This window comes from Epinephelus moara, chromosome 10, assembly GCF_006386435.1.
Source record: "Epinephelus moara isolate mb chromosome 10, YSFRI_EMoa_1.0, whole genome shotgun sequence".
NCBI classification, from domain to species: domain Eukaryota; kingdom Metazoa; phylum Chordata; class Actinopteri; order Perciformes; family Serranidae; genus Epinephelus; species Epinephelus moara.
The window spans coordinates 2,973,838-2,985,588 of NC_065515.1; the positions used below are offsets into that span (position 1 = coordinate 2,973,838).

At 45.5% G+C, this 11,751-nt stretch overlaps 1 protein-coding gene across 2 annotated transcripts in view; it reads left to right on the forward strand.

Annotated features, from left to right (window-relative positions):
• Positions 1-11,751, forward strand: part of cdc14ab (cell division cycle 14Ab) — a 35,277-nt gene that overhangs the window by 10,126 nt on the left and 13,400 nt on the right. For both annotated transcript variants that reach the window (XM_050055562.1, XM_050055563.1), the window contains exons 6-13: positions 1,432-1,498; positions 1,594-1,656; positions 1,953-2,040; positions 5,675-5,905; positions 7,193-7,331; positions 8,609-8,750; positions 11,259-11,359; positions 11,514-11,561. In XM_050055562.1, the coding sequence (XP_049911519.1) occupies positions 1,432-1,498; positions 1,594-1,656; positions 1,953-2,040; positions 5,675-5,905; positions 7,193-7,331; positions 8,609-8,750; positions 11,259-11,359; positions 11,514-11,561 (879 nt within the window). The remainder of the gene's footprint in view (positions 1-1,431; positions 1,499-1,593; positions 1,657-1,952; positions 2,041-5,674; positions 5,906-7,192; positions 7,332-8,608; positions 8,751-11,258; positions 11,360-11,513; positions 11,562-11,751) is intronic.

Sequence of the window (11,751 nt, forward strand, 5' to 3'; positions counted from 1 at the left end):
TGTGATTTTGTTGTTGTTTGTCTTTTTATTTTATTTTTGCCAGTGCCATACAGCATCAATGCTTGGGGATGTGGTCTTTTACAAATTTGAAAATACTGTAAGAATGTCACTTTTATAGAATTGGCTTCTTTATTTTATAATATATGATTAATGTCTACATCAACAAATGTTAACCACAGAATCGTATCGAATCATATCGAATCGTTCTGTATTCAAAATATATTGTTTTTGAATCGTATCGTAACCCGTGTATCAAGATACGTATCGAATCGTCTATCACAGAGAGATTCCCAACCCTAGTCTCTAGTAGGCTGGTTATGGTGCGTTCGTTTTGTACTTGGAGGTCAGAAATTCCCAGTTCCCAGTCGGAAGTTTAAACTCGAACGCACCCTGAGGTCAGATCTCCAACTCGGAAACTCGGAGCAACCGCATCAACCCTGACTTACAAATTCAAGATGGCTGCCGGTCACACACGTAGTGAGTAAACGCTCTGCTGAAGTACTGTTTATAGCAACTTTATCTGATTTGTTTTACATGAGGTCGGCCTCGCCCATAGTGCTGTTCAGTTTTTATCTGTGGGCATGTTGCTACGCTGTCTGTATGTGCAAAATGCCACACAGAGCATTGTTATCAATTGATATTGCTAACAGTGGCTACGGCTAGCCCAACGGTAAAATGGTAACGTTCATGGTTTTTTCCGACTTGTCCACCGTTGTCAACTAGAATGCAAAAACTGTTGTCAACTCGGAGGTGATGTCATTCCCACTTCCAGCTTCCAACCTCCGAGTACAAAACGAACGCACCATTAGTGACGTCCAGCTGGTGGTGGCAGGAGGAAGTGTTTAAACTCTGACAGCAGAGAAGAAGAAGAAGAAGAAGAAGAAAGACTTTACTGAGAGTTAGATATCAGAGAACACCAACACTGAGTCTGGTTACTGTTGTTTGAATACAGGACCAATAAAGTTACTTTGAATCTTCAGTTTGTTGTTTCATCACTGAGTCACAAACTGTGTGAGTGTGTCTGTTTCTGTGTGTGTGTGTGTGTGAGGAGGATAAAGGGCTTGTTGTTGGTTATATAACAGCAGTGTGTGTGTCTTGTTGAACGGAGGTTTCCTCTGAGCTCTGCTGATGGATTTGACATGAGGAGGCCACGCCCACTGAGACACACAGCAGTGAGGCATTCACTGACCCTCAGACCGATGTATTTTACAGTGACGTGTTAAACTGTCAAATAAAAACATGAAGTTTATTGTTGATGTGACCTGAACTGATCCTGGACCTGCTGCAGCTGACAGTCAGAGAGCTCTCACTGTCTGCTGCAGGAGTGTGTGTGTGTGTGTGTGTGTGTGTGTGTGTGTGTGTGTGTGTGTGTGTGATGAGACGAGACATGAGGTGTGTGTTGATCCTGTGATGTCCTCTGTGTGTCTTCAGGGACGCCTCCTTTGGGAACTGCACCTTTAGCCTCACAGTGCTCGACTGTCTGCAGGGCATCAGGAAGGTGAGCTGTGATTGGCTGGATGGGACGTGTCACCTGTGTGATGTCGCAGTGTTCACACGTAAACTCAGCGTGTTGTCTGTGTGTTTGTGTGTCAGGCTCTGCAGCACGGCTTCTTTGACTTTGAGACCTTCGACGTGGACGAGTACGAACACTACGAGGTAAAAACCACTACTGCCTGTACTAAGTGATGGTCTCACAGTGAAGCTGACCTTTGACCTTTTGGATATAAAATGTTATCACTTCATTATTTTATCCTGTTGGACATTTGTGTGAAGTTTTGTCATAATTAGTTTATGAATTCTTGAGTTACATCGACACACATTTTGTGACTTTAGTCGGCGTTTGTGCCAAATTTAAATAAATTCCCTTGAGGTGTTCTTTAGACATCGTGTTGACACGGATGGGATGGACATACGGACAACCTGAAAACATAAATGTCTCTGTGTCTCTGCAGCGGGTCGAGAACGGAGATCTTAACTGGATCGTCCCGGGAAAGTTTCTGGCCTTCAGCGGACCGCATCCCAAAACTAAGATTGAGAACGGTGAGTTCACAGACGGACTCGTCTCACACAGTCAGATCTGCACAGCTCAGGGTCAGCACGACAGGAAGGTCTGGAATCACTGATTATTAGAGGTGTGTCATATCATCTCGTTCACGATGATACTGGTGTCAATTTTAACATGATATGAAAAATTCATATCGTAGTGCTCGCAATATTTTGACTTGTTGACATATATATATATATATTTTTATTTTTTTTTGAAGATATTTTTAGGGCATTTTTTGCCTTTAATGGACAGGACAGACAAGCATGAAGGGGGGAGTGAGGGGGGGGATGACATGCAGCAAAGGGCCACAGGCTGGACTTGAACCCAGGCTGTTGCGGCAACAGCCTTGTACATGGGGCGCCTGCTCTACCACTAAGCCATCAAAGCCCCGACTTGTTGACATATTGACGTCATACTGTTACCCCCGGCAACAACAAACATGGCTGAAAGTGAAACGATGTTGGCCTCTGCGGTGGTTCCAAAAAGAGGAGGTGCTTCAGTAGTCTGTAATAAAGTGTGGCGTTTGCTCAGAGGGAACTCATTCAGCAGCTCCTCTGGCAGCAGCAGTGATTCTGTCAGAAAGCTTTGATAATGTAAACCTGCGGGACAAATGTCTCATTACAGCCTGATGATCAGAGATGATTTATAAACACTGCTAGTGTTGTCATGAGAACCGATACTTCCGTACCAAGTCGATGCCGCCACGCAAAAAATACATCAGTACCTGTTTTTTTTTTTTGATACCGTAAGTACCGGATACAACTTTGCCCTCAGCGGGCCGTGTTGATTCCTGTTGGAACTGACGGGGGCAGTATACGTGCGTCAGTCGGTGCAGAGGACGAGCGCTGAAGAAAAACACCTGTTCTCCATCGTCTTTGCTAGAAACAATGGCTTTTACAAGTGCTGCTGGAGCCACAACACCTCGGCATGTCGAAAAGTCAGGTAGTAGGAGTCGTGTGTGGAGAGGGTTAGGGTTAGGCCTCATTTACACCGCAAGTGATGTGTTCACGTGGCGCTCGCGAACGATCGCTGTTTACTCGCGTTTTCATTTCGGAGAGCTTGTTAACAGGTCAGAGTATTCACACCGCATCTGTTGTACGTGCCGCTCGAGTCGCGCTGCTTTCACGAGCAAGCTCGAAAATAGAAGAGACACCGATTTTTTGCGCGAGTCGCGAGCGAATGGTCGCGGCCTTCAACAAAAACCACGAGTTTGCATGTGTTGTGACCTCTCTCGGCCACCGTAGACATCTCCCCCTTGACCAAGCGAGACCTGACAGGCACATGTTTCATGTACTTACCCATTTGTGGTGCTAAATATTAATTCGTTGGAATAGTCACTGGTGCGCGAACCTGTCCACCCAGGGCTTTGGGTCCAAACTCACTTCTTCTTCTTTGGGGTTTATTGGAGATTTGCAAACACAGTGCACTACTGCCACCAACTGTTCAGGTGTGGTTTGTATTTTGACAGGACAGCAGCGGTCGCTGTGCAACGCGTTTGTTCCGTTTTGGTGTGAATACACGTGTGCTGCCGCATCGCTTGCGGTGTAAATGAGGCCTGGAGTTAAAGTTAAAGTTTGAAACAGTTTTAATAAAGTAGTGAAGTTAGAAATACATGATTCTGTTTTTTGATTTCTATCGTAGTATCGAATGAGTATCGAGAGACGTGGAAATTCACTGGTATTGGTATCGACTACTGAAATTCTGGTATCGTGACAAGTCTATAATAAAGGGAACACATAATCATCACAGTGTAACTCAAAGTCAATCAAACTGGGTTACTGGGATATCAACCCGTCCAGTTAGGAAGCAATACTGATTGTGAATCAATTTCACCTGCTGTTGTGCAAATTGGACAGACAACAGGTGGAAAGGAGAGGCAATTACCAAGACAACCCCTATTTAGGAATGGTTTTGCAGGTGGTGGCCACAGACCATTTCCCTCTCTGCATCCTTTCTGGTTGATTCTTGGCTAGTTGGGCATTTTTCCAGTGCCCTCACCACATGAGGCGTTATCTGCAGCCCACTGAAGTTGCTCAGGTAGTAGAGCTGCTCCAGGATGGCACATCCATACACGCAGTGGCCAAAAGGTTTGCTGTGTCTCCCAGCACAGTGTCAAGAGCATGGAGAAGACACCAGGAGACTGGCCGTTACACCAGGAGAGATGGACAGGGCCTTAGGAGGGAAACAACCCAGCAGCAGGACCGGTATCTGCTCCTTTGTGTGAGGAGGAACAGGAGGAGAACTGCCAGAGCCCTACAACATGACCTCCAGCAGGCTACTGGTGTGCATGTTTCTGAGCACACTGTCAGAAGATGGTCTGGGGAGGCAGATCTTTGGAGGGCCGCACAGACCTCCATGTGCTAGCCAGAGGTACCCTGACTACTCTCAGACCATATGCTGGTGCAGAGGGCCCTGGGTTCCTCCTGGTGCAGTGGGCCCTGGGTTCCTCCTGGTGCAGTGGGCCCTGGGTTCCTCCTGGCGCAGGACTCGGACTCATGTGGCTGGAACGTGTCAGCAGGTCCTGGATGACGAAGGCATTGATGCCATTGACTGGCCCGCCCGTTCCCCAGACCTGAATCCATTCGAGCACCTTTGGGACATCATGTATCGTAACATCCACCGCCGCCACATGGCACCACAGACTGTCCAGGATCTGACTGATGCCCTGATCCAGGTCTAGGAGGAGATCCCCCAGGACACCATCCGTGGTCTCATTAGGAGCCCAGATGTTGTAGGGAGTGTATCCAGGCACGCGGAGGCCACACACACTACTGAGTCACATCATGAGTTGTCCTGAGAAAATTCACAGAAGTTGGATCAGCCTGTGATTTTTCCACTTTGATTTTGGGTTTGATTCTGAATCCAGTCCTGAATGAGTTCTTACATTATTTTGTTCTCTGGAATATTTCATTCATCCAGATCTGGGATGTGTGATTTAAGTGTTCCCTTCATTTTTTGAGCAGTGTATATAGATCCCAGGGGACATTTGTTTAAATGTGTAATTAGTGGTAGATTTGATTTAGTTGAACTATTAATATTGTGACAGAATCTGAATCTGACTCTGAGTTGCTGTTGTTGTTCACAAACTAAAGAAATGACATCATCATTTTTCTTTAGTTTTTACTGACGATTTGAAGGAAAATGTAAAAATAAATCACGGATTTTGTTACAATTCTATTTTCTTAAATTAATAATTAAATATGTTTTTTACTAATCTGTCATATCGTCAAGAATATTGTTATCCTGATATTATTTTAGGGCCACATCTCCCATCCCTGCTGATAATATTTCTGCTACAGAGGAAAAACACTTGTTTTTGTTTCTTTAAACCAATCACAGACGTCCTGGGCGGAGCTAAGCTCAGGATACAGTGATGGTGCTCTTTTAAAACAGTGTTGGGGGTGAACATGTTCTGGTCTTTAAAATGGCTCCACAAAGAAAACACCACAGAAACGCGCCGTCACATTTTCTTCCCTGAGTCTCGGTCAGACGTCTGTGAAGGTTCTGATCGAACCTGTTCTGAAAACTTTAATGACGGACAAAAGTTTCAGACTCAGTGACACAACGTGAGGTTGTATTTATTTTTGTGTTGTGATGTAACACCTGTGGATGCTCCGCCCCCTGCAGGTTACCCCCTCCACGCCCCCGAGGCGTACTTCCCCTACTTCAGGAAACACAACGTGACGACCGTCATCCGTCTGAACAAGAAGATCTACGACTCCAAACGCTTCATTGACGCTGGCTTCGACCACTACGACCTCTTCTTCTTAGACGGCAGCACGCCCAGCGACATCATCACACGCCGCTTCCTGCACATCTGTGAGAACACCGAGGGCGCCGTGGCTGTCCACTGCAAAGGTGAGGACTTCCTGTTGTCAACCACAGAGACTGTAGAAGAAGGAAAGGACATGATGTCAGTGAGGAGGTTTGAATTTTGGGTTGGAGCCAGAGTTTAGTGTCAACGCCTCCGTTTGTCTCAGTGGATTACAGTCTTTTTAACGTTAGCATATTTTATTAGCTGCACAAGTGTATTAGCTGCACACGTGTGATTCATGACAGAGCCTGAGAGGCTGTAACGTGTGTTATCGCTCACTGACACCACAGCTTCCTGTTTGTCTCTGTTATACCTTCACCAGGAACGTTTACACTCCAGATAAACGCAGGGCTTCTGCAGGCTAACGTTAGCTAAACAAAGTGCAAATGCTAATGTAAAAAATGTAATGTAATTAGCTCTGCCTCATGACTTTAATAGGAAACATTATCTAACCTATTGAACGCCCTCCTAATTATTAAATATTGTTAACAGTTTAAAGTTTGGTTTGTTATTGATAATCACATACATGTAGCTGCTAATGGCAGGTAGCATTTAGCTATCTTTGAGTTTAAGACAGATCTTTGATCAGTTTGTAGAAAACAAACAGGTACATTTACATCATGTATTATCAACTGAAATCAAACATAGATTTCGTCTAAGTTTTTATTATCAAGATCGTTATTTAGATAGATTTAGATACTTTAATAATCCTTGGCAGGAAATTGCAGTTATTATTATTTATAATTTAGCTCATCATTGTCTCGTTTTCGTCACAGAATAAAGGTTGTTGATGAAAACATTTGGTCAGAGTTTCAGTCAGTGAAATTACCACTGGTGTTGTCAGAACATTGTTGTGACCAGAGATATTAAACGATCACAGAGTGTAAAAACATCACAGAATGATTCATGTTGTGATGAATCACAGCTGATGATCAGGAAACAGTTTATTGATCTGGTATTGATTATTAATGTTGGGCTACAGAAGCCTGAAAATAAAATCTAGTCAAATCATTGGAAACAGAATCAGGTTGGTTGTTTATCAGCGTCAGTCTGTCTCCATGGTTACTAACATGGAACCTGATACTGAGTGTGACTCTGACCAGCAGGGGGCAGTCTGATCTCTCTCACAGTATTCACAGTACCATATGATCCATCATCATCAGACTCACTGAGACATTTACACACGTTCAATATAGTCAATTTAATTCAGATCAGTAATCAATAAATCTGTGCTCTGCAGTGAAATCAGATACTCTAGTACAGTAACTGAGTAAATGTACTTATACTGTATCAGTTTATCTGTTAACAACCTGTCTGTCTGTGTGTGTCAGCTGGTCTGGGCAGGACGGGCTCTCTGATTGGCTGTTACCTGATGAAACATTACCGCTTCACGGCAGGTGAGGCCATCGCCTGGATCAGGATCTGCAGACCGGGCTCTGTGATTGGTCCGCAGCAGAACTTCCTGGAAGAGTGAGTCACAGATTGTTTCTTCTTCTTCTCTCAGTGTTGTAGTGACCTCAGAGGACGATCAATAACTGCAGTGATCAGATCAGCTGATTCTGATTGACTGGACAGATCTCAGGCTCGTTAATGAAGCAGTGACACAGATGATGACCTTCATCATCAGCTGACGACATGTTGTGTAGTTTAACGTGTGTTGAGCAGCAGGAACCTGCAGAGTGTCAGCTGATCGTCCAACAGACACACTGCTGAAACAGCACTTCTCACTTCCTGTTCCCGCTGCAGTAAAAGCCTCAATCAGCATCTAACGAATGTCAAAGAATAACAACACAACAGTACAGTGTGTGTGTGTGTGTGTGTGTGTGTGTGTGTGTGTGTGTGTGAGTGAGTGAGTGAGTCTGCTTCAGCTCCTTCATGTCCAGAGTCTGTCAGAGGACCTGGTACTGCAGTATAAGGGCACAGTAGCTGCTCTGTAGCCAGTCGATTGGTTGATGGAGGGAAAACATCTGCAGGTGACCTCTGGATGAACAACATCTCACCTGTTTTGTGTCCACCAAAGAGTTTTATTACTTGACACAGGTGGTGACATTAACACTGGTCCAGGACAGGTGAACTCTGTGTTCAGGCAGCTGGAAAATAAACATGCCGTCCTCTGTAAATAAAGTGCACACTGTAACACTGGGAGCGTCCAGCTGAGTCTGCACCAGTCTGTCTCACCACCAGCATCACACAGGACTGATGATAAACATCTGATGTACTGGACACTACAGACGGTAGGCTGGGGTTGATGATGTCATAAACCACATGACGTCACTGAGGTTAGATATCTCTGTCAGGCTGCATGTCAGAGAGAGGGGCTGTACACATGCTGCGTCTTTAATTGCCTGGAAAACACAAGGTCAGGCGCCGTGTGCAACTCTTGTGTCTACTCTCTAACTTTCAAGAGCGCAGCGGAGAAGAAAGAAGAAAACAAAACACTAAGAGGACCTGGACCTCTGACTCTGACCTGGCTATTGTGACATGTTAACCGTGGTATGAACGTCTGTGAGGGTGTCAGCAGACACAGAGAAACCATTTGGAGAGCAGCTGAAACCATCAGTGGATTAATCACCATGATAGCAGAGATCAGTCAGTGTGTTTCTGTCACTGAGTCTCTGACACTACAAACATCATCAATACAGTCGTCCTGTGACAGAGTCTATTGGTGGGTTATAACGACGCCTTTACCTGTAACAGGTGTGTGTGTGTGTGTGTGTGTGTGTGTGTGTGTGTGTGCGTGTTCACAGGAAGCAGGCAGCACTGTGGTTGCTAGGAGACAGCCAGCGTTCCCAGAAGGCCAAGATGGAGGAGAGGGCGGTGTCTCACCTGATCACCAATATGGACGACCTCAGCTTGAACTCCGCCCACAACAGCAACAGTCTACACGAGGTCATAAACACACACACACACACAGACAGACTGTCTTTCAGTTGCTAGGAAACAACATCACTGTTCCACATAGACTTCCTGTCCAGCCTCTGCTGCTCATTATTCTCAACCAAGCAGTAGCCTCTTGATCTATACTGTGGAGGGAGACTACACCTCCTTTTATTCTTTGGAGAGGGCAGGCTTCAATAATATGCTCCATGGTTTGCTCCTCTCCACAAGCACACAGTGGGCTCAGGCTGCTCCCCCGTCTGTGAAGGCTGGCCAAGCAGGGACCTTGACCAGTCCTTAATCTGTTCAAGGTGGACCACTGTCTCCTTGGGAGGTTGGTGCAGAGACTGGTTGAGTCGGGTCTGACACTAGATGTTTGTTTGGGATGTCTTTAGATTCCCATTCAGTCACCCAGGCAGACAGGGCATCAAAGTCAGTGGGTGGGGGGGTCCTTCCAAATTGGACATCTAGATCAGAGACGAGCAGGCGGTGAGTTGAAGATGTCTCTCAACTCAACTCAACTCAACTCAACTTTATTTATAGAGCACTTTAAAAACAACCACAGCTGAAACAAAGTGCTGTACAAAAATAAAAACATAAGACAAACAATAAAAACAATAAAACAGTAAAACAAGAGCAGAGTCTCATGCTGGGTTAAAAGCCAAGGAGTAAAAATGGGTTTTAAGACTGGTTTTAAAAACGGACAGTGAGGGGGCCAGTCTAATGTGGACAGGTAAATCATTCCACAATCTGGGGGCCGCCACAGAAAAGGCTCTATCCCCTCTGAGCTTCCGCTTAGTCCTCGGTACATCCAGGAGCAGCTGATCAGCTGACCTGAGGCACCGAGCAGGAGCGTAGGGATGAAGCAGCTCAGAGAGGTAAGGTGGGGCGAGACCATTTAAAGATTTAAAAACAAATAAAAGAATCTTAAAATGAATTCTAAAGTGCACGGGCAGCCAGTGAAGGGAGGCCAGAATGGGCGTAATGTGTTCCCTCTTACGTGCTCCAGTTAGTAGCCGAGCAGTGGCGTTCTGAACCAACTGGAGACGTGCGAGGGAAGACTGGCTGACTCCAAAATAAAGTGCGTTACAGTAATCCAGCCGGGACGTGATGAAGGCATGGATTACTATTTCAAAGTGCTTTTGTGCAAGAAAAGGTTTAACCTTTGCCAGCGTGGATTGGTAAATGGGGGGAGTCTTTGACCTTTTGGAGCATCCTATAGGTGGAGCCAGGGGAGCGGTGTTGAACAAATAATCCCAGTTGTGATTCACATAGTGGAGTTACGTTGGGTGTCTACGTGGTGTGTGTGGGGTGACCTGGACCAGACGGGCACAGTATTCTGCTGCATAATATGACAGGGCCAAAGCTGAGGAGCGCACTGTGGGGGCTGCTGTGCCCCATTTTGCACCTGCAAGTTTGCGGAGGAGGTTGTTTCTGGATTTCACCTTTGCTGCTGTTCCTTTAAGGTGTTCCTTGAATGACAGTGTCCTGTCCAGAGTCACTCCCAGGTTTGTTGGATTAGGGGCGTGTCTGAGTCGATGTCCACTCAGTCTGATGTCCAATTTTTTGGCAGCTTCTGAGTTTCGAAGATGGAAAACACTAGACACTGTTTTTGCTGGGCTTGTTTGTAGGCGCCAGGCTTTGCAGTACTGCTCATTAGCATCACGTGAAACTCTGAACTTTAGTCGTCCTGAACATGAACACGCTGAGTGGGAAATGGATTCATCAGTTTAGGACCCTGCTGCTCAGTGAGAGGTTGTTTCCTTCAACAAGGTTCAAACTTCATGTTAGAAATACAAGTCACAGAGCAGACACTGTGGACACTGTGCCCTCAGGGATCAATGAAGTATTTCAGATTCTGGGTCTGATTCTGGGTCGGTGGAGCTCACTTCATCACAGCTTCACTTTGTCGTGGAGAATAAAGATGACACACCAACGCTCCTCTCTTCCTCTGTTGACTGCGACTTGTTCAAGCTAATGATCGCTAGCTAACCTGTCATCTTTATTCTCCACAGCAAAGTGAAGCTGTGATGAAGTGAGCTCCACAGACCCAGAATCTGAAACTCTGTACTCTGTAATCTGTACTCAGGCAAATGCACAAAGTCACATTTCTGTGCTCCAGCCAGAACCTGCTTTGCGGCTCCTTTAAATTAAGAAGCATAATCGAATATTCAGAATTTGACTCGTGAGCTGCTTTCGCTGCCACAGATATTTTACCAGCAGTGCTGCTGGAGTGAATTCAGCTATTTTGCAGCTCTGGCAGCTTTTGGTGTGAACGCACAGTAAATGTAGACAGACACATTTTGTGAAATGACAACATGTGGACAGAACTGTTTTTTAAAACGGAGGGAAAATATCTGTTAACAAAAATATCTTTATACGTACAAACAGGACCTAAAGTGTTTCAGATGATGTTAAAGGTCATTAGTGGCTGGTCAGGAAGTCTACATGGAACAATGATGTCAGTCTGTCAGCTGGGACATGTTGGTGGTCTCATGATGCGTTTGTTTTGTCCTCCAGAGTGAGACATTGGACAGCAGACCGGGGCTGACTCAGGGAGACAAACTGAGAGCCTTAAAGAGCCGGCGTCCCCCCCGCCCAGCCACCACCGGAGCTCTCAGGTACCACGTCAGATCCTGATCATCCTGATAACAGAAATGTATCATCGTTATTTTATCGTGTGTTTTATTGTCGTCCCATTGATTTAAGATTTGAGTTTGTTTGTAACGAACGTTCAGAGAGGGCGGAGTCTGAATCCTGATGTTTTTCTTTCAGAGTGGAAGAGATGAAGACGCACAGCAGGTCGGCCTCGCAGCCGCTCAGGTAATCAATCAATCAATCAATGCTGCTGCATTCTGAATTAGCTGGAGAGTTTTTAAGGACTTACTAGAGCTACCTGATAATAGCGAGTTACAGTAATCCAGCCTAGAGGTAACAAAAGCGTGGACCAATTTTTCTGCATCTTTTTGGGTCAGGATAGGCCTAATTTTCGCAATATTACGCAGATGAAAAA